Source organism: Motacilla alba, chromosome 5 (assembly GCF_015832195.1).
Source record: "Motacilla alba alba isolate MOTALB_02 chromosome 5, Motacilla_alba_V1.0_pri, whole genome shotgun sequence".
NCBI classification, from domain to species: Eukaryota; Metazoa; Chordata; class Aves; order Passeriformes; family Motacillidae; genus Motacilla; species Motacilla alba.
Window position 1 is genome coordinate 44,682,945 of NC_052020.1, and position 22,682 is coordinate 44,705,626.

The following is a 22,682-nucleotide window of genomic DNA, read 5'->3' on the forward strand; positions in this document are numbered from 1 at the left end:
CCGCCCGCCGCTCCTTGCCCGGCCCCGGGGTCCCGCCGCGGTGCGGCCGCCGCCCGGCAGGGGGCGGTGCCGGCGGAGGCCGCGCGCCGTGGTGCCCGAGCGGCGTTCGGTACCCGCGCGGGAGGCGGTGGGAGCCGGGCCCGGGACCGCGGGGCACGGGCCGGCACGGGGGAGGCTCGGCGCGGCCATGGAGATCGGCACCGAGATCAGCCGCAAGATCCGGGTGAGACAGAAGCAGCCGGGTCGCTCCCTCCGCCCGCGGCAGGAGGCCGGGCCCGCATGTGGGGGCAGGCCCAGCCGGCGGCTGAGGCAACGGGCTCCGGCCACCCCCCCGTCACAGCCGCCGGCGCGGGGTCCTTCGGCCTCGGGGCTCCCCGGGGAGGGCGGGAGCAGGAGAGCCGTTTTTGTGGGAAGCGGAGTCGAGGCACCCCTGTCCCCCGAGGGGCAGCTGCCAGGTGCCGTCTGTGTCCCGGGGCTGGCACTGTCGCCCTGCAGAGCCCGCTCGGCCCCGGGGCTGCCCGGGGGACGCGCAGCTTGGCCGGGTGGGAGCCCCCGGTTCCGGCAGGGCCTGTCAGCGGCTCCCACTCGGCGGTCACAGTTTGGAAATCCCGGCAGGTTTCTGTTTCCCTGCTGAGCTGGGAATTACCTTTTATCGAACCAACTTAGATTTGTTTTCTTTGCAGCTTGTGAGTCGGGGTGGTCTCTGCTTAAAAAAGGACAGCTGGTACCTGGAGGTTGGATGGTAGGGCAGGAGCTGGTCTATCGAAAATATGCTAGAGAGAGTGAGATTCCGTTACTCTGCTGTCAGCCCCTCGCTGTTAGAACGTTCCTATCCTGAGCAGCAGAGAATAGGAAAAGGTTAACATGTTAAACCAATGTGCTCAAACAGTAAATGAGAGAAACTTTGCTAAGCCTCCCACCTCTTTGCAGTTAGAAATACTTTGTTGATCCATCCCTTCAATAATATTTCATTATTTTTTAGGGTGCTATAAAAGGAAAGTTACAGGAGCTGGGGGCTTATGTTGGTAAGTTTTGTCATGTGTTCAGCAATCTTCTCTAGATAATTTTTGTTATGTAGGAAAAAACCCAGCTTAGTTAATGGAACTTAATATTATCTGTAATGGAACTTAATATTATCTGTACTGCATACAGAAGCCTTAAGCATGAGAAGAAGTACCTGAAGTGCTGGACTAGTAAGAAAGAAAGAGACATACTTCACAAAATATTATTGTCTAAGCATAAGAGGAAGCAGTATGTGAACATCAGTATATTAAGAACTAAAAGAGAACAACAAGAAATCAGTCTAATAGTCTTCCTCTTTAGAAATGGTGGCAAGGGATTTAAAAGAAAAACAAACCATGATGTGAATATCTAAGAAAATTTCTTTGAAGCATTTGGAGAAACGTTAAACAAAGTAAAAGCCTTGGAAATACAGCAGCAGTTAGCTGTGACCACTCTGAGATGGAATCAGTCTTTCTTAGGCATATTTTTAACAGCTCTTGAATTCAGGTTGAGGCATCTGTCGAAATAAGAGAGGACAAAGATGAAAGAGTGGCTTAGGAAATTAAAAGGCCAGGTCAGAAACATTATGTGGGACAAACCTTTAAAATGAAAGAGCTGTGTTGAGCTAATGATGATGAAATACCTGTATCTGAATCTTAGAGGCAGGGGGAGATTTCATTTTGGTTTGTGGCTGGAGGGGTGAGCCATGTGAACATCTGTGGTCTTATGGGTTTGTTTGTTTTTTCTGAACCTGGGAAGAAATGGATATTGCACTTCAGAGCAGCTGTTTTCTGCAGCAGTAGAAGTTGGTAACTTAACACAGCATTCTGTTGGAAACAAAATACCTCAGTCCTGAAACTGCATTGTTGTTGTATGTGATGCTTCTTGGATTTCAGGTGAAGAAAAGGAATTGAAAGCATAATTTAGTGATCCTGTGAGTTGTGGGGCCAAGTTCAAAGTTTGTTTGAGCCCAAATTCATCTTCTTTCCTATTTCAAGGGAGGCATTGTATTTATGGAAAAAATGTATTGGCTCCATAGAAGGAAGTCACCTATGAGCTGACATTCTGAACTCAGTTGTTGACTAGGAACCGTGTTTAGAACTTTTTAATTGTAAAATCATCTTTTTCACCATCTCAAAGCTTGTCTTTTTAAGTAACTCATTTTTTGTTGTTTGTTTGGTTGGGGTTTTTACCATCATTTCACTTTTCAGTTTCTTAGTTGCTTTCTCCTGTGTTTGTGAAATAAAGCTCTTTCTTGTCTCTAATACGAAGATACTGGTAGAATACTAGTCATCTTTGATTCCAGCTATGACTGTTCTTTCTTTGATTGCCTTCTGTCTCTGTATTTAGAGGACAGGTTTCCAATATTCCCAGGATCAGCAGACAATGTCTGCAGTTTCTTCTCAGTCAGCTTCTGAACTTCTTTAAATAACCTCGTATTCTTTATTGTTAAGTCTGTCTTGCCTTGGCCTCTTTTTTCTTTTTAAACCACTGTTTCCAAGTTTCTGTGATTTTCCAGGTTTCTTTTCTTGACTAGAGTATTTTGGACAACTTTTAAAGTAATCTTTTTCAAAAACTCTCCGTTTCTTCTTTCAGGTAACCAGTAGAAAGTTGGTTCTCCCTTATTCTAGCCTCTGCACAAGAACCATGCTTTTGTTTCTTTCTGTAACTGCTAATTCTTTTCTCTTGGAAAGTCTTCTACAGGAAGATATTTTGAAACTTACTTGTTGTGTAGAGCTTACAAAGGAAATATTCATATATTTGAAGTAAGTTAATTATTCATCAGCTAGGAAATTTTTCAAAAGGCTGCAGTTCCACATGCAGTTTAAGTTGACATAAGCCAACTAAGTTACTAAGAAAGTTTCTACAGTTACTAAGGAAGTTTCTTTCTTCTATCACACTGTTACAGGTAATTGTGGTAACTTATGCTTTTATCTATACTTAAAATATCTTCTTTACTTTATCTTGTGCTGAACCACCTGAAGAGCTTATCATGTTTAAAATTAGCTTGGCTAATAAAATTCATTCTAAGGTCCTAGGTCTGAGCATTGGTCCATCTTGTGCAGCTTATAGTTTGCAGTGAAAAAGAAACTCAAACATAAAGCAGCAACAACAAAACCTGAAACAAACAAAAAGCCACCAAAACCAAGTGAGAGTTTAAGCTTGGAATGGGTTATGTTCAGCCAATTGAGTAGTGGTAGTGCAGGTACAATGTGTGAATGGTATTTTTGTAGTCTAGGGGAGAGATAAATTGTTTACATAAATTGTTTACAGTGTACATAGGTATAGAAGAAAGGCAATTCCTTTCACTTGGCTTTTGATTTATATTTTTCATTTTTTAGGCCTTTTTAGAGTTGTGTACTGTCTTAGCTTGATTTAATAAGCACAGCTGTACTAGTGCCTTGATTCAGATTCATAACTTGAGGTATTTCCCAGCTGTTTGCACTTACTGTTCTTATGTTCACATCATGCCATGGAGTGGAATTGGAGAGCATGAGATGTTTGATTAAACTAAATTGAAGTCAGTGCTCAAGAAGCCCAACTAATGCCTTTGATCAACAGTTGTGCCAGTCAGTCCTTCAGCAGAGTCTAGAGCTAGAGTCTAGAGCTATGCCAAACACCAAACTCCCCAAACCCTTAATGTGGTAATGTTGAGCTCTAAGCAGCTTCCTATGCATTCTGAGCAGTGGGAGTGCCTTGTATTCAAGGGACTGGGCTTCTCACTCTGTATGAAATTGCATGCATTGCAGAATAGAAATTCAGTCTTGAGGTTGCTGGGATTTGTTTTATTTTTGTAGGTAGAAAATCTGGAAGTTAATACAATTTTGATTTGTTCAATGCACATATCAGAAATGGATGTTTATTTGTTTAGTTTTTGTAACGGAAGGAAATTTGACAAGGATAATGTGCTGTATTTGACAGTATTTGAGGTGATAAAAATTGTAGATGTTTGCTAGTATTCAAGAAAAAGAATATAGGCAGCAGAGTGGCTTTCTTTTATTTTGTCCTTCTTTCCATTCTGTTTACTCCCTTTTTAAATACACTGATCTTCAGTGTATGCTCTTGTGAAGTTGATTGTCTTTTATTCCTTGCTTGTTGATGAGACTTATATTGAACCTCAGAGGAAATGGAAGTCTTGTTAATTTGCTTACCAAATCCTCCGCCTGCACAGTCTTTATAGTAAAACAGAAAGAAAATGGTTACTTGTTTAAAGATGTTTGCTGTGTCTTCCATGAATTATTATACTTTAAAACAATGTATTTCTTTCTCTATTAGATGAAGAGCTCCCTGATTATATTATGGTTATGGTGGCCAATAAGAAGAGTCAAGAGCAGATGACAGAAGACCTTTCCCTTTTCCTTGGTAACAATACTGTCAGGTTTACTGTCTGGTATGTTTGCAAGCTACTTGTCACACTTCTTATCAGTAGTGCAGGACTGTTTTCTATAAGTGACACCTAATATTTTAAAAAGTTATTTATCTTCCTGTTATGTAATTTGCATTAATAAAAACTTGTACTTTGCATGTCTAATAAGTACATTAGTTTTAGTCTGTCAGCAGTTAGACTTTTGAGATGATTGTTAGATGGCAAAGGACTGTTTATAAGCCTGTATTTGTTTATAAGCCAGTCAGATTTGTAAATAAAGTGCTCAGATGAGTGGGGGCTGTATGTTGACTTTAAATAATTCCTGCAAAAGCCCCAGTGAGCATGAGAGCATTGTTCACTGCAGTTAGATGTGAAGGACCAATCTGTTTGCTTTTATGCTAACAGTGCTTCAGGTTACTGTGCATGGGAATTACTATATCAGGGCAGATGAGCAGTGGATCTAATTCTGTGTACTGTCTTTGACAAAGCTTAGCACCAAATGCTTAGGTATTCCCACCTCTCAGGCTATTTATTTATTACCACCACCCAACTCCAAAAATCAGAAGTAGAACCTCAGAATTACTGTGAACAGGACAAGTTAGCAACACTTCAACTCTGCTGTCAGCTCCTGACAATGTAGATTCATTTAATTCATGCTGCATGGCAAATTTAACCATTATATTTCTCTTGCATTTTCTAATACTGAATTTGTTTTACAGTAGAAACCTGTAAGTAAATCCACATTTCACACATTTGACTCTAGAGATTTTGTTGCTTTCAGAGTTGTGTATTTTTTCAAGTTAATCTTATTTCTGAATCTCCTACCTAACAGAGCTTTAAGGAACATTATTTTCTTTTGTATAGATGAGAAAAACACTACAATTTTTTCTCTTTTTTCAGTTTGCTTTCTTTGACATTTTGACTTTGACTGAGTTTACATTCACTTCCAATATTTCTTCTATGTAATTATTTCCTAGGAACTTTTCTGTTATTGAGTAGCAGAGAGAGACATTTTAGAAGTTGGCTGTGTTATCAAATCGTAAATACTGGCAAAAAAATGAAAAATAGTTCCAGCTATTACAATTCACTGTATTAACTATTTAAACTGATGGATTTCCAGGTGATAATGTAACTTGTGTGGATGTAGTTTGATTTTACTTGCACAGGTTTCATTTTTCTCCTGGCATTTGTCAAAAATATAAGAGGAGTACAATTAAACATGGACCTCTTTTTTGAAAACTGCACTGGCATTTCTTTGCTGCCTCTTGTGGCCGGCTTAGGTGAAGCTTTTGAGTTTCAGTGTATCAGGAAATCATGCAGTTGTCTTTCTCATAGTAGTTTTGGGAATCAGACTAATCAGTGAAGTTTACAAGTGGATGAGGATGTAGCTCTTGTACTACAGTTTTGACTGAATCCTGATATACAGTAAGAAATAATGTAGCAGAAAACACTTTCAGGGCTTTGTAAATGAAATGAAAACTTTATTGAAAAAATAATAAATATGTAGAGAAAGCAAATTTCAGCAAAGAAATTAAGATAATTTTATATATTTATATTTTAAATGATGTATTGACTATATGCACATATTATATCACTAGGTGGTTTTGACACCTGCTTAAATTTTAAACATAGTGACTGTTTTAACCCTAAGTCAGTATTCTCATTATATATATATATATATTTATATATATATATATATACACATATATATACATATATACACACACACACAAACTCAATGTTACGAGTGCTCTATCAGGTACCAAAATAGGTATTGGTTAAAAGAGGGATGGAAAAGAAGACAAGATGAAACCTGTGAATAAGCTGTAAGGAGACTGGTGGAAAAGTGTTACATAGCATTGTAGCTGTGAGTTTTATATGCTTTTACTTCCAAAGACAACCCAGAATGTATATTTTCTTAAATGCTGGTTAAATGCAGTACTCAGCAAGATCTGCCTTCCTTGCTTTGTCTCTGTAGCTGGTAATTTTGAGCCTTCTGGCAAAAGTTTTGCAGCAATTGTGGCAAACCTGGCAATCCTGCTGGTTGGCCACCACTTGTTTCTCTGAACCAAGCGTCAGATCAGTTTTTCTGAGGTCAGTGTGAAAACTGATCTGCATCAGCAGAGCTCAGCTGACAAGTGTTCTAGTGAAAGCTCACAGGGAGAACAAGTATAAGCCTCAATTTTACCCACATTCACTCTTTTCAATATGTTCTCGTCCCTTAGCTCATTTCTAATATTCAGCCAAAATTATGGACTTGCCCTTTATCAGGTTTGAATTCCACGTAAGATATGAGTTTAAGTGTTGGGGTTTCTTTTCTTTCTTCTCTCTGTAATATGTGTTTATTTTTGAGCAGCCTTATTGTATTAAAGCCACAGAATTTTCTGTGTTACTTCAGCTTAGTGCCTCTTTCACAGGCAAAGGGCAAATTTGGTACTTCGCTGAGATATTTTTGCTCACCCGCACATCTCAGAGAGCATTGTTGGTATATACAAAGCATGCTGGAAGAATCCTGAGAATCTTACATACTATGAGTTATATACTATTTGAGTTTGTACTTACAATTATGTTTAACTCTACTGTGTAATTAAAGTTTCATATACAAAGTAAAATTTTAGGCTATGCTTTAGGCTTCTAACTTAGGTTTTTTGAATCAATCTTTTTGATACTTTGCTCCATTGATTGTGGTGAAAGGTGGATAGTATTGGCATTGATTATGTAAACCAACTCAATACCAAAAGTAGATGATGTGATGAATACTCTGCCTGCATGTGCAAGACATACTGGAGGCGAGGGACTTTAAGCCTCCCTTTTGAGGTTAAACATGCTCTGGTTGATGAAAAGTGAAGTCTTAAGGGTGGAAAGGCAATGGGTTTCTGAAAAATTATTAGTTTCTATCTCTAGATAGATATCTCTATTAGTCTGAATGTAAGTTTAAAGTTTTTTATTTCTCCTTTTTCCTTTTTGCTTCCTTCCCCGTCTGCTGTCTATTTCAGGCTCCATGGTGTTTTGGATAAGCTGCGATCTGTGACTACTGGTAAGTAAGAAAATTAACTTTTGAGTGAAGGGAGGCTTATTTTTTCTGTGTAGTGTTATATGTCTGAGTTGTAAAAATATCTTGTCTGTTTCATTAATTTTTTGTTGATGTGGTTTAATGTCAAAGTGAAAGGTACCTGTCTCCACAGAACCAACCAGTGTAAAATCTTCAGAATCTAATATCTTTGAGAGCAGCCTGCCGTCCAGCAAAAGCAGTTCATGTGTGAGTGATGAGAGGAGGCGGGAGGATATCTTGCCACCTCTTGCAGTGTCAAGCACTCGGACTGAAAGGAATGACTCCAGAGTTTCAACCAGCTCACAGGAGCAGAGGAACACTGCTTCCAGGTAAGGCTGCTGGCTACTTCCTAACACACCTTCAGACATCAGTAGTTGTGTGAGTGTAGTAGCCATTCTAAAGAGTACAGACGCTTGGAAAGATACAAATACTTATGAAGAGTATTATATTCTGAAAGCATTGCTACAATTAATGTACAAAAAACATTAAATGAGAACTCAGTTCTTTAAGCAATGTAGCTTAAAGATTAGATCAGGGCTTAGATTAAGTAACCAAACTGAAAAATATCAGTGTATTAAATTGGTATAAACAGTAATACCTTAATGATTGTTGATTAAAGGACAGTTCTCATTTTCCAGGACTTGACTTGCAGATAACGGCTGGCAATTTCTTTTTCTATCAGGCAGTCTTGTGAAGATGGTTCTGCATCCCGCTTAACATCTACGGTCAAGCCTTTGAGGGAATTGTCACCTTCTGAAGCTGTAATTGACATTAAACCTGAACCAGATGATCTAATTGATGAAGACCTAAACTTCGTGCAGGAAAATCCTTTGTCACGGAAGAAACCTATTGTGACTGTAACTTACGGTTCCTCTCGTCCCTCAGCCGAGATCTACCGGCCACCGGCTGTCAGGAGTGCAGATGGCAACGTTCACGTGCCCAGATTGTCACAGCAGGGCAGCTTGCAGGGGAGCCGCCAGTTAGACACACAAGGCTGCAGGTCTTTGGAAACAGGCCAGCTGTGCAATCCAGAAGCATTTGGCAGCTTAGCAGAAGGTCACAGACCCACCTCCAAACTCTGTGCTGATAAAGTGGGCAGTGAGGTTGGTACAACCTAAACTATTGCGAAAGTTTATTCTTGTTAGGAACCTAAATTGCTATGTATGCTTCAGTAAAAGAAATCAAAAGTCTTCTGTCACTGGTACCAGTAGGTTTGGGATTTCATCCTTTGAGTCCACTGGTAAAAACAGATTGTGTAATTTGACATCATTATCTGAGAGCTTGCTGCATCTCTGAGTTAATTACCATGTACATCTTCATGTCATATTGACTTGGACTAAGAGGTTAGCACGTTATTGAGCTGCATGTGATGAATCAGAAATTATAATTCTGATCTTAAGATCATTGAATCAGCATGATTTTCCCTAAGTGCTATATATACCCCCAGCTTTACACAGTCCTGTAAATCAGAATTTTTATTTTATTGTTTATTAGCCCAGATACATTGATGATGAGGATTATTATTACTATTCTGTTTAGAACCATGTCAGTTAAAAATTCTTTGGGATGGGTGTTGGACAAGGACAAACTAAAAGATGATTGCTGCCCTAAGTACTTTGGAGGCCAAGCTAAGCCAGGCAGAGTGGTAGTCCTAGGTGATAGAGTGTCATATGAATGAAGAGCCTTTTTTGAGAGGAATGAAGATAGTTATGGATGCTAATTTTGTAATGAAGCAAGTATTTTACATACCTTGTATTGCAAGTGCATCTATTTTTATCGCTGCTCATAAAAGTCTCTGTATTTACCACTACTTAATTCTTTATAAAAGATAATGAATTTTGCTTGGAAATCTAGAATGCTGTATAAAGATGCATGCTGGTGTCTTAGTTTTTGAGAATGGAGAAGTGCAAATGAGAATATAGTGATTTACTTCATGTACGTAAATCACTGATGAATGTCAGGAACATCTCTCCTTGGAAACGTTGAAAAAGGATCTTGTGATACTTTTCTTCTGTTACTGTTTCATGAATAATGTCCAGAAGAGACAACAGGGACCTTGCACTATCTAAACTGGACCATCCTGACTGTGTGTAACAGTTAGCATCCTTTGGAATATGTAATTTCCTTGCTTAAAATGAATCCTTACACCTATCTGAAATTATAGTTCATACAGAGGAAGAAAGTAATTTTTACTGATTTCACTTTTCTCTCTCAGTCTTTCAACATACTCATCTTGAAGAATACTATGAATTTCTTTGGAAAACCCTGGTTTTCTCTAGGTGTTGGATAATTTTTCTGTACTTGAGAGATTTTTTTTCTTATATTTTTTCCTTAGTGCTGTTTACGGTTACATTTCCACTGAGATGTTTCAGTGTCAATGGTCATATATTACCCAGAGCAGTCACTTGTCCAACTGGAATGGAAGCTCTCCATCTCCTGGCTCCAGGTGGAATTGCAGTGCTTTCTTTGCTGGCTTACTGATCCATGGTTTATGCTAAATTTGTTTTGCTGTTTTGTCTGCTCTCTGCACGTTGTAGGAGGAAAGCTCCAGGAAGAGACGGCTGCCTGTTGTAAGCTCAGTAGTCAAAGTGAAAAGGTTCTGTAATGATGGAGAAGATGAAGAGGAAGAGGAAGACTATGGATTGCGAACAGGAAGCATCTCCAGCAGTGTGTCTGTACCTGCAAAGCCAGAAAGAAGGTATTGAAGATCTCAATGTTTCTGAGTTTTCAAGAATTAATATAATGAATGAAAACTTTGGAAGTGGGGAAAATCAGTTTGCACTTTCAAAAATTGACAGACAAAATTTAGTAAACAATTCTAATATTTTTTTGTACTATCTCACAACTCTATGGGTGAGATGCTTGTTTATGCCACCCTTTTGCCTTTGATTTTGTAACCTCTTTTCATTATTGCATGTAAGATGCAATGGAGTGTGAATTTTTATATTATTCGGGTGAAGCTTACTGGCAAAAGAACATTAATGTTTACGTTTCAGACCAGGTATTTATTGTGGTAAAATAATTTTTCAGTAATTCGATTTATTTTCAGAAATTGTTTTCAAACCATTTATCACTTGTTCTTTAAGGTGATTTCAACTTTTCAAACAGTCTTCAGAGGTTTTTCCTTTTTTTCTGCTCCCTAATTCTGTCTAAGTGTCAGGCATTAGTCAAAATACTTACCTTTTGTATCTGATTTTTAACAATAGAGTAAGAACATTCAAACTAGAGAAGAGATGGTTCTACTGACCTATAGTGCTAGCTTGTATAAGGTTTATTTTAAGCTAGTACACTGTATTTATCTTCAGTATCACAGCACATTGGTCTGATTTGAGCTTCCTTATTGTTGATGTTAAAGACAAGCAGAAAGCCTTTTTTTACAAATAACATGTTTTTGATAGAGTCATTCTAATTATGCAGCTGGATCATATTTCTCAGGATGGCTGCATAATTATTGGTGCCAGCACAAACATAGCAAGAGATCAGAGGTGGGAAGAAATTAATGGCAGAGAGTACCTTTCATATGTAGCATGGTTTTTTACAGCAGCTTGAGAGGTGAAATCAGACATCTGGACTCCCATTTTTTAGAGCGTTTTGTGGATCCTCATCCACTGACAGACTAGATTAACTGAAAACTGTTTTGGATAAAATAATTGTAGATGATGATGATTTCTGTTAATATTATTCCTGTGTTAACCTGTTGAAACAACTGTCTTTAACACGGATATGGTTGCTGTGCAATCCATGTACAATTAAGTTTTTTTTATTTCCTTTAGACCTTCGTTGCCGCCTTCAAAACAGGCCAACAAGAACTTAATACTGAAAGCAATCTCTGAAGCACAGGAATCAGTTACAAAAACAACTAATTATTCCACTGGTAATTAGCACTGATTTTGCTTGTGTTAATCTGTAATATTTCCAAATTCTCTTGTATAAATCCAAGCTAAAGAAAGCGCTTAGAGATAGGACAGAATGCTAAATAGCAAGTCAGTTATACTCGAGGGATTTACTGTGTCCTGTTTCATTACATTGATGTTCACTGATGAATTATGAAAACATAAATGAGGGAAAGGGTCTTTTCGAACCAAAGTGATTCTATGATTCTGCTGCCATTTTTTTGTATTCTATTTGCAAGCTCTTCAGCAAAGGGTAGCTAGCATCATATGAAGAGACATATTGATGATCCATGATTATTTTTATGAATGATGGAATGAAAAGTGATTTCAAAACTATTAGAAAGTACCACATGAATTATATGTAGAAGTGGATGAATGAGTACTTTGCTGTTGTCACTCTAATTCTTTAATTGTTTTGTCTTACAAGTAGGAATTCCAAGGTGCCACTCAGGGTGCTCTGTGCACATGCACAAAAATACTTGAACAATAAGAATTTTACAGGTAGCTAAAGATGCTTTTTGTATGCTAAAGATGCTTTGAATATGTGAATGATTTGCCATTGTTTCTCTATTTAAAGTTCCACAGAAACAGACTGTTCCAGTTGCACCAAGAACTCGAATTAGCCCAGAAGAATCACAGTTAGAAGTAATTCACGTGCAAAGCAGACTGCCTGTTCTGAGTTCTCAGCTTCAAGTAGAAGAGTCAAAGGAGCAGACAGTCGAAGAAATTCAAGGTCATCTGATAATATTCTTCAAGAATTTATACTAGGGAATATCATTTTACAAGCTGAGCATTGAAAAGGAAAGGAATGCTTTTAATTTTTAAGTCTGCATCAGATGTTGCATGCAGAGCTGCCCTGAAGACCATGCAGCTTTCAAAAGCACGGCTGTCAGATAGATTCATGTATCCAAACACACGCACAGACAACCTCAGAGCAATTAATCAGTAAGCAAAGAGTCCTACAGCTTTGTGGCATGTCACTGAAAAATAATTTTGCATAAGCACTTACATTTGGATAGCTTCTTTCCCCCATCCTTTGCATATTTTCCTTAGTATTTTGTAGGGGTTATTCTGTCACAGAGCTTAAGTGAGAGTGAAGATATTCTAGAGTATTTAGAACAATTTTTCCAGCATATGACGTATTAAAAGATTCTTTCAACACATGGTTTCCACACAAATGGTTATAGTGTCTTATTTTTCAGTTTAAATATAAGAATACTCTATTTGCTCTTATAGAACAGCTGATACCAGGCTAACTGTGTCAGCTTTGCTTTTTACTTCTGTTTTGAATCTCCTAAGGGCATAATATTTAAAGGCAGTCAAAGTGCCTTTCCAGCATGGTTTTCTTATAGAAGATGGGGGATTGTTAGTCACAAGGAATCAAAAGAAGTAAGGCAGGAGAAAAAATATTTCTATAACAAGTACTTAGTTTATACTTGCTAAGTGTTTAGATATTTGGATAATGAATAAAATTTGGTTTTGAGTAAGATTTTTGTTACCTCATGCTATGATCATTGTAAAGGAATGGTAAACATTCATTATTTTAAAAATATTTTGCAGTTGCTTATTCCTAATATAGATGTATTTGGAATTTTTCTGCCACCCTAAAGTAGTTGAAATTGTATCTGTAATGTATGTGAGAAAAAGCTTTATCAGCCTTTGAATTAATGCACAGAAAATAATTATGCTAAATATTTTCACTCTTTTGCCATTGAAATGGAAATGATAGCTTGCTTAGGAAATCTACAGAAAGCAAAAATAAATTTTTTAAACCATATCTCAAATGTAGAACAGTGCTGCTCTGATTTGCTTCAGCTCTTTTAAGAAGACTGTAAAGTAGTCCCTTGTTAGTTGCTTTCCTCTGTGTGTGTTCTCTGAATGGCCAACTTGTCTGCAAATGAGAAGGAGGAACTTGGCCTTCCTCAGTTGCTGTGCTCACAGACCTCATTTGTACTGAGCAGCGATTATGGGAACGAGTAGTGTCCTACAGTGCTTAGACTTTGCCATGTTACTGTTCCTGAAACAATGAGAAAAGGGTTCTTAATAATGAGAATGGCTTTTTAAAGTGTTAAAAATGTGAATGTTTTTGTTGTTGATTTTTTTATCAAAAGAATTAAAGAGTGTGCCTCTATAGTTTCATGTTGGCATGCTGTAAAATATGCTTCTTCTTGCTATTTTTTTTCAGGAATTGAACAAAAGGAGCTCTCTTGTCGGCTTCAGATTGATCCTATCATTGAAGATGCCTTGCAAGTGTCTCAGGGTTAAGTGTTGTGATCTTTTGTTTTCAAACCTAATATTACTGGCCAGTGAATGTTAAGATACTCCTTTTCATTTAATTATACTGATTTCTACAATTATCTAGTTTCTATATCTCTAAGGAATGAATGCATTACATTAGTAGCTGCTCAGAGGATGAGAGATCTGGAGGGTGAGGGGGTTGCACCCCCTTCAATACTGTTTCAGCATAACCATTCCACTTACAAAATTTCCTGATCTGACCTAATATGGCTTATGGCTTCTCTTGATCCCCCTCTGTGGAATTAACAGGGAATTAAAAACGTTTACTGGAAACTACTAGGAAGAAATTAAAACAAAGTAAGATTAGCTTATTGACCATGTAAATTGATATTAGAAACATGCTATAAGTTAAGAGTACAATTGCCACCTTATTTTACTCTTTTCTATGTAATTTTCTCCCAATGCAGATTACTGTGACCCAGAGTCTCTGGTCCACTCAGATACTCGGTCGTTTATCCTGAAGAAGCCCAGGTTATCAGAGGAGATGGTGCCACAGAATCAGCAATTGGGAAAGAAGGGTACAGAGGCAGTGCGAGTTCACGCAGGACGTCTGATACAGACACGGTGAGAAGCTACTTTACTTAGGACAGTTGCTAGTCAAATTGCTTGTTTGTGGTTTAGATGGAGCCCTTTGGTCAGTTCAGTCAGGAGGTGTGAAATATGCAAAATGGACTGACTTTGAATAGCAGAAGAAAAAAAGCAGGGGCAAAAAGCCTCACAGGAATCCTTTTCTAGGAAAATAATCCTAGGGTCAACTGTAGCTTGAGCAAGTCTTTGATTTGCAAGAAAGAAGAAGAAGGAACTGAAAAGTACTGCTCTTCTGTTCTGATTTCTGAAATCTTAGTCAAGTAATTGTTTTCCTTAAATTGCCTTTAATTTTATACCTGTTTCACCCTTGGATTACATTTCTTAAGAAACATCTTTTAACATGGTATTGAGTGTGGTGAATCCTAGATAATGATTTAAGGTCCTTCCTGGAGAGTTTGACCAGGAGAAGCTTAAAGTTCATGTCGGTTCAAATGAAGTTCCAGGTGACAAATGAAGTTCCAGGTGACAAATAATCCTACCTGTTAAAAGGTTAAAACCATTCTGAACAGCGTGATGAACTTCATCACCTGGGCTGCTGTGCTTGAGAGTCTGCTGTGTTTTCTTTCTGTGAGTGGCTTTCAGCAGCCTGTGTTAATTTAAAACAAAAGCAACACTGAGCAAACAAACCCAAAAGGATAACCTGGTGATATCACAGTTGAAAGCTGTGACTGTGCTATAGGAGAGAGGTAATTTTTTGCATGTGAATAGCTCAGTTTGGCTGCTTCAGTGTGAAAGTTCTAGCTCATGATGTTTTTCGTGTTCTGGTTTCTGTCCTCTTAAAGGCATTCTACAGTGTAGTTGCTTTTAGCCTTGCTTCATGTGGAAGCAAAGTTTATCCCATTGCTGTTTGTCTAAGATGAGAACTCCACAGTTCTCCAAATACTTAGAATCACCTGTCATTCAGGAAATCAGTCAGGTGAAATGGGTGGGATGGTGAAAGGCTGGAGAAAATGTATATGTTCCCTGTTTTAATGCTCCTTCTTTATCTGTGCTGAGTACTGTCAGATACAGGATACTAGGCTATTAGTGTCTGACCTTTTAGTCTGGCTCAGTGTCAAAGTTCTTAGTATCAGTATTGCAATTCTCTTATCCTAGTTCTTAAAACTTTTACACCACTTGTTTCATAATGTGCTTTTCAGTAATTCTGAGGAGACACGTGTTTGGTGTGTTAAAAGGTTTGTAATTCCAAGAATGGTATTTGCTCTCTTTTTCTGCCTCACCTCAAAACTGCAAATTCCACTGGATTGACTGTTTGTAAATGAGCTTTTGGATCTGTCTGTTGAGCAGAATGCAACAAACTGAACATGTACCTGAGAGCTGTAGTTCTTATTAGTGCCTCAGGGAGACTAGAAGTCTAACTGCTAACTGGAGTGCATTACCAGTAACTGCTAAAAGAAGGTCTGTTACTGCTTGACTACCCATTGATAAGCTTGTTCTGCTTTCACTCACTACCACAGCTCACATTCACTCAAACCTCTTAAGCCAGAAAATATAAATTTACTACCTTTCTTTGTTTGATAGAGACCAGCTTACACAGCCAGAGAAACCTGCTAGTCCCAAGTTTATTGTGACACTGGATGGCGTGCCCAGTCCACCAGGATACCTCTCTGATCAGGAGGAGGAAGATATGTGTCTAATGGAAGGATTAAAGCCAATTACCCAGCACATGTGTGCTGGCAAAGGATTGAGAGGTCTTCGAGCACAGCAGATGCAAATTGTAACCAGGCAGCTGGAGAACTGTGATGGTAATTATACTGACCAACAGGATGTAACCTTGCTGTGCTGCTTGAGTATGGCTACACCTCCTGGATATATCATTCTTAAGAAACCAAAGTGGTGGTGTTTACTCTTCAAATTAGAGCATTCTTTAGGCAAATGAAATCTGGGAGTTCAGTGGGACCATCTCTTCAGAAGCCTTTGTCTTGCTATACTAGAACAATATGGCCCATGGTAGTTCTCTACACATCTTAGTATTGATAAAATTTGATTGGGTTTTTTAGGTGGTTGTATTTTGTTTGTTTTTTTCTGGTTGGGTTTTTTTGAGTTTGTTTGTTTTGGTTTGTTTTTTTGGGGTTTTTTTTGGTTTTTTTTGTTTTTTGGGTTTTTTTTGTTTTGTTTTTTTGTTGGTTGGCTTTTTTGGTGTTGTTTTGTTCTTTTTGGTTTTTTGTAAAGGTAGTTGGTCTTCATTGCCAGAAATCTGCCCTTCTGGTTGACCTGTTATAATTTGCCCTTTGCTGATGGACAAATGATATTACAGTTAACACACTGACATGCCTTGAACTTTTAAAAATATATCAGATGGTAGTAATGTTTCTGTTGAGGGTTGTGACACCAGAAGGAGCCTGGTAGTGTAAGGTGTTGGTAGAGTCCAGTGGCTAGCACCCGAAAGCAGAACTTAACAGTGCTTGATTTTATGTGAAAGTTTCTGTATTCTCTTTCTAGATTTCCTTTGAATAACATGGGAAATTGCTTGCTGAACCACATGTTGGAATTGTTTAGAATGCTGACATGCTGATGAAAAACACAGAGGTTACTGTTTTGTCATAGGCATTGAATGCATGCCTGAAGGCTGTGCTTGGATTCATGTTTTTTACTTAGCTTTCTTAAGAAAATAAGGATCTTTATTTTCTGTAGTAGTGTATCCAAATTTCTGAACTAAATAAAGAATACTATTTGATGCTGTACTGAGAACTCTTAAATTGCATGGATCCAGCTGTAAATGGTTAATGCAATTATGAGAGCACCATAGCAAAAGATCTTTTAAGTCCATATCCTTTCAGTTCCCTGGCTGCAGAAGTACTGCACATATCAGGCAATCTTAAAGATTAAGGGAATGTTGTGTATCCATGCACTTTACTAGCTCAGAGAAACAGTTGTTAGAGTACTTCCTTGCGAATCCACGCGTTGCTGTGTGTAGCCTCAGACTCCTCACCAAAGCTGTTTGGTAGAGGAGAGTGTTTGCAGCACAGTCCTAGCTCTGTTAAGGATTCCTGTGAAGTAGCAGGGATGGCATTGAAGCTCACACACAATCAGATCCACGTGGAGGTGATCTGTACGAGCCAGTGTGGTCCTACAACATTATGCCTAAGGATGGCATTATTTGTCTTTGGTGGGTTGCAAGGAGAAGACATAAATGAGGCTAAGGATGGAATGAAGCTGGAGCAATTTGTGTCGTCAGTAGGATCAGAGAAGGAAGTCTAGGCAGTGCTGGAAGACTTTGAAAAGCCAAAGGTTTAGTCAGATTTGGGAAAATAAGACATCAGCAACATATGTTCAGTTTTCTGAATTTGGAGAATAAGGTTTTGTAAGCAGTGTTAAATAAGAGAAAGTCAAAGTCCCATGTTCCTGTAAGGGTAGTGAAGGTGTGGAATGTTTCAGCTTAGAATTTCTTGAAATAATTTTTTTGGATTAGAGTCTGGGTTCAGGTAACTGAAGTGTCTTAACAAATTACATAGAAGTGGTTCTTTTTCAGTATATGCCCCCATAATAATAAATCTGATTATCGTAACAATTTCTTTTAAACTTTCATCTCTTGAAATAATTTTCTAGAGTAAAAAAAGTTCTTGGAGAAAGAAACATGACTATAATTAACTCATGGCTGAGCAGAACAGTCATAACTCAGGTTCGTTGGGGTCATTGCCTTGTCTGACCAAGTCTTTAAATCAGTTCAGATTGAAAAAGAAAACTGATTTATTTTGCTTGTAAACAGTGCAAATTTGATCTTTTATGATCAAGCTGCAAAAAGGTAGCTGTCAGTCTAGTATTATGACTTTCCACTTTATGGTTTTGGAAATTTTCTTCAGAAAATATGATGTACATAAACTTATCTGTCATGATATTTTGGATTAAAAGAGAATAGAAGTACAGTGAATTTTGGTTATGCTAGATGGTTTACACCAAGTCACCAAGTTGCATATAGAATCATAAAGGTCCCAGCTTGGGGTTTTTGTGGTTTTTTTTTTCTTTTTTACCATCCAGTGGAAATGGAAGACTTAAGTCTGCTACAAAAGCAGGAGAAGGTGCTGGAGCGCTGCAAATACTGGCCTGCCTGTAAAAATGGAGATGAATGCATGTACCATCACCCCACGCTGCCTTGCAAGTGAGTAGTACAGGGCTCATCCACTTGACATGCTATTTTGATTTTCATTCCAGTGTGGCAGACTTCTGCTCTGTGTCAGTAAATATTCCAAGGCAGCACAAACCTGTCAGGGCACGATCAGAGCTAGATTATCACCCTGTTATTCCTTCTGTTTTCCGCCCCTCTCCCAAGTGTCAGAACACAGGGATGGCTGCTGCACCCTTGCAGAAGACAGCTTTAGTTTAGAGTACAGGCTGGCGTTCCTGAGTTTCTTGAAGATGCAGGAATTAGCATCTTAAAAGAACAGGCCCTCTTCTGCCAGCTGTTACAGTGCTTTTGAAGGTTAGGTTACTGTTAGGTAGTGATGCAGTGATTGTGGGTTTTAAATTTGAACGAGAAGGCGAATGTGCCCTGTGCCTTTGACTTCTCTTCAATAAGCAGGAGCAGTCCGGGAAAACAGTTCCTGTTTTGAGGTAACTCTTACCAGATTGGGTAATTTCAGTTACTTGGACATGTGAATTATCTTATAAAATCTGGTGTAACTAAATTCAAAATAAAACTCTTCAGAGAAAACCATGTTATTTAGGGAACACTGCACCTCTCTCTGGGGGAGGTCTGATTTCACATTGCCTTTGCCACTCTGCTGCACAGTAGGAGGGACTTGTCCTGGCTTGCACCAAGGAGTTTGGGACAAACTGCCCTGAGAGTGAGGTGGTTCAGTTGTTCACTGCATGGAGGGGGTGGTCTACAGGAAGGGCAGCTGAGTGCAGGTGTGTGGGTGCGCAGCCTGTGCACTACACTGTGTGGCCCACTTGGGAAGGAACCAAGATATGCCCCAGCCCTCCTGCACCTCTGGCTTTTATGTGCAACAGGTGTTTGGGGATTTTGCTCCAAGTATGAGCTTTTGACTCTATTTCTTTTCCTCTCAGAGTTTTTCCTAACTGCAAATTTGCTGATAAATGTCTGTTCATCCATCCAAACTGTAAATATGATGCAAAGTGCACTAAGCCAGACTGTCCTTACACTCACGCCAGTCGACGAATCCCCCATCCATCTCCTAAACCAGGTGAGCACATCTTCTTCTTTTCTGAGCTTTAAATGAAAGGACTTAAGGGACAACAGTATTTTTGGAAACAGAAACTGACAGTGATGAAAAATTTTTTTTTTGCTTGAGTTTTGCTAATACTCTTACAACTGTTAATGCAAGATGAAGAATAATAATCCAGTGTTACTGCAAAAACTATTACCAGAAAAGTCCTCCAATGCTCTTATGCAGGAGTCCACATGAAGGCTGTGCAGGGCCAAAGTGGTGACTTGTGCAACTTGTCTGTTTCTCTGACGGGATTAGCCAGCACTGCAGTTTTGCTCAGATTTTTTTCTTAAATTGGATGCCTGTTATACCAAGAGCTTGTGACATAGAGTGAAAACAGAGGCTCTTGCCTTTGAACATTTTTTTCTTCAATGTCAGTGTTGGAGTGAAGTTGGTGTAGTGATGAGATGACTTTTGGGGTGAGCTTACTCGATGAAGGCAGTAGCTGTGTTTGATATGGGTTGGTGTTGCTGAGCCTTTGAACCATGCCGAGGTGCAGGACCTTTACTGCGTGATCTTTTGGAAGTAATTTAGCCCCTAGTCACAGTTAATGCAGTTTTGTTACCTTGCCAGACCCCAAGTACAATGTGCTTGTCTCCTGTATCATTTCCAGCAGCTCCTCTGTATTCCTGGAAAGTGCAGTGCCTGTGCTTCTCAGTGTGGTCAGTTGAAACTCTAACAGGCTTCCTGCTGTCTAAATTTAACATCTGAGATTCTCTGCCTACCAGAATCTCTGTGTAATTTGTTGGAAGTTTTGCTTTGACCATGGTACTTCCTGTCCTGAAATGGTGAAGAACCAAGTTAAATGATTACCTGATGGCCTTGTTTTACTCCAGGATCTACTAACTGCATTGGGAAATGCCGTTTATATTTCTTGCTGAATTTTGATATATTATAAAATGGAAATTCCAGCAGAAAGATTGATGTATTTAAGGTTGTGCAGAGCTGTCTTAAGAAGGCAATTTATTCTGATCCAGACTCACTTCCTATTCTTTTTGTTTCTACTGTTAGCAACCCTGCCCACACTGTCCATACCCTCCAGTAGTCCGCTGTGCAAGTTTTTTCCAGCTTGTAAGAAAATGGAATGTCCATTCTACCACCCAAAAGTAAGATATATCTCTTATCTTCCTTCCTTTCTAGAAAGAGACTTAAAACATGCTACTTTGGGACAGGAAATGTTACTAGGATGTAACACTTTTTTCTTTTACTGTTCACATTTTAACTTTGCCTTATAAGGAGAATACACAAAAGTAGTGACTTAAGGAATTTGGAAAATTATACTTTTAAGTTATCTTTCTACCAAATGCTGCTGGGGAGCTTCAAACAGGACATATCTCTTCAAAATATACCCAGCTGGGATGCTGGGGGCAGAGAGGAGCCTTTTGGGAAGGAATATGTCTCAAGACTCTTGACTCTTCCTTCAGATATGCTGCAACATACAAAAACTTTAAAGATTGCCCAGTTACCCTAAAATTTATTAATATAATCTTTATTCTACAGGAGTCTGTTACTTGGGTACTTCTATAGAATTGTGTCCCTGCATCTAATGCCAGGAAGTGTAGTGATTTTTCCAGCCCTAATAATGCCAAAATACCCATGCTCAGATACTATTAGCCAGATACTCTGGCTTTTCTCCCCCCTCAGGTAATGCTGTGTCATGTTCCCAACTTGTACACAGAGATCAATTCAAGCTGAGCTCTGTAAACTCTTGCAAGCAAAGGAATTTCCACCAGTCAGTGCAGTGGCAGTTTTGGAGCATGAAATTCATAGTTAGTACTTCTTAAAAAGGATTTTTTGTCACTGGGTTGAGCTGGTTGCACTGGTGGAGGTGGGTGTTGGCTCAGTTGCAGGTGAGATGTGTCACACAGCAATACCAGGGTCACAGTGCAGCTCAGCATGTTCAGGAGTTCAGGCAGCCAGCACTGAGCAGCCTCTTCTGAAATACTTTTGGTTTTAGCATTGTAGGTTTAATACACAGTGTACGAGACCAGACTGCACTTTCTACCATCCCACTGTGGCTGTACCTCCACGCCACGCCTTGAAATGGACTCGAACTCAAGCCAGGTGAGAAATACTCTAAACCTAACCAAGAAGAAGAAAAGGTATGTTGTGACATTACTAATGTAGTTTTACTCACAGAAGTAATGTGTGTGTGAGGATCAGCAAAGATGTGTGAAGAAAGATACCCCTTATGGGCAGCTTTGTTTTAAAGACAACGCCGTGTTGTTGTTTGGTAGTAGTTGTATAAACATTAACTAATGTGATGCAAGCCTGATAAACAAGTGCCCTGCAGCTGAGACAGAGCAGTCACTAGAATTCTGACCTGGACAGGTAGTGTTTTCTGAGTTGTATTTGAATAAAGCTGAAAATCCTTTTACCATAGTTTTATCTTATGTCTAAGCTGTCTTTTCCACTAGGTTCAGCTGTTTTCTTTCAGTGTTTCTGGCAGAGCAGCTCCTTTTCTCATCTACCCCTGATTTCATAAACCAGTAGCAGACTTCCCAAAGCTGCAGCTATGGGCCTGCCCTAAGGCTCATGGGATTTAATGATCTAATCCCCTCTGCAAAGGTTTTAACCATTACAGGGGTAGGGCACAGAGCAGTTCTCATATTTACAGAGGGGTAGAATTGCTTTTTATGGAATTGTTTTTTTCTTCCTCCTCAGTGAATAAATATGATACAACCTGGGACTGAGCTTTGCCTTCTCTGGACAGTAGAGGACAGGAGGATCAACCACCAGGACACAGGATGCTAGGAAAGACTCATACCTTTTGGACTTTGAATATACATTGTTTTCATAAAACGAGGTTGATTGCATACTTGAAATGTCTCTAATTTTCCAAGTTTGTAAGTTTGGATAATTTTACATTTTTTTTACACTGTAAGAAAAAACATCTGTGTAAGAAAAGTTTTACTTTAAGTTCCATTAAAAACCTTCAAAGCACATTTTGTGTTCTGTTTGGGTAATGTTCCTTATGTAAGGGTTGGTGTGTTGAAGAATAAAGTATGGCAGCAGAAGCATTTAGAAAGCTTATTCCTGAGCTGGGATCATACTGGCAGTACTTTTTGTCCAAGTATTTGGTACAGTGCACATGGCTGCACTGCTGTCCCAGCACCCAGGGACTGGGTAAAGACAAATGCTCTCTTTTGGGTGTTGTTCTAGTGCAGCAGTTGTCACAGTACTTCTGCTCTCTAAAATGGGGACAAAAAGCCAAGGGAAACAAGCAGCTTTGTAAGCCAGAACAACTAAAAAATTCCTGATACTGTTCTCCACTTAAAAAGCCTATGAATTGCCACTTCACTTGAAAATAGATA

General features: G+C 39.0%; 1 protein-coding gene across 3 annotated transcripts; it reads left to right on the top strand.

Annotated features, from left to right (window-relative positions):
- Positions 1-66: 66 nt before the first annotated feature.
- On the top strand, positions 67-22,313 carry ZC3H14 (zinc finger CCCH-type containing 14). Of its 3 annotated transcripts, XM_038137192.1 has the most exons (17): positions 67-223; positions 983-1,025; positions 4,279-4,393; positions 7,366-7,406; positions 7,555-7,750; positions 8,104-8,524; positions 9,959-10,119; positions 11,195-11,295; positions 11,892-12,047; positions 13,500-13,574; positions 14,020-14,176; positions 15,722-15,945; positions 18,179-18,299; positions 19,208-19,344; positions 20,380-20,474; positions 21,326-21,432; positions 22,033-22,313. In XM_038137192.1, exons 1-17 carry the CDS (start codon positions 188-190, stop codon positions 22,037-22,039), a joined length of 2,193 nt encoding a protein of 730 aa, XP_037993120.1. In that variant the 5' UTR covers positions 67-187; the 3' UTR covers positions 22,040-22,313. The 3 variants fall into 3 exon arrangements, with proteins under 3 accessions (XP_037993120.1, XP_037993119.1, XP_037993121.1); XM_038137193.1 differs by lacking the exon at positions 983-1,025 and having other exon boundaries at positions 101-223; XM_038137191.1 differs by lacking the exons at positions 21,326-21,432; positions 22,033-22,313 and having other exon boundaries at positions 20,380-21,308.
- Positions 22,314-22,682: the final 369 nt, after the last annotated feature.

Excerpts from the sequence above, each read along its gene's own strand:
- ZC3H14 (XM_038137191.1), top strand. The coding sequence starts at position 188 with ATGGAGATCGGCACCGAGATCAGCCGCAAGATCCGG. Across the intron at positions 15,946-18,178 it reads GCAGCTGGAGAACTGTGATG|TGGAAATGGAAGACTTAAGT; the intron begins GTAATTATACTG and ends TTTACCATCCAG. Across the intron at positions 18,300-19,207 it reads CACCCCACGCTGCCTTGCAA|AGTTTTTCCTAACTGCAAAT; the intron begins GTGAGTAGTACA and ends TTTTCCTCTCAG.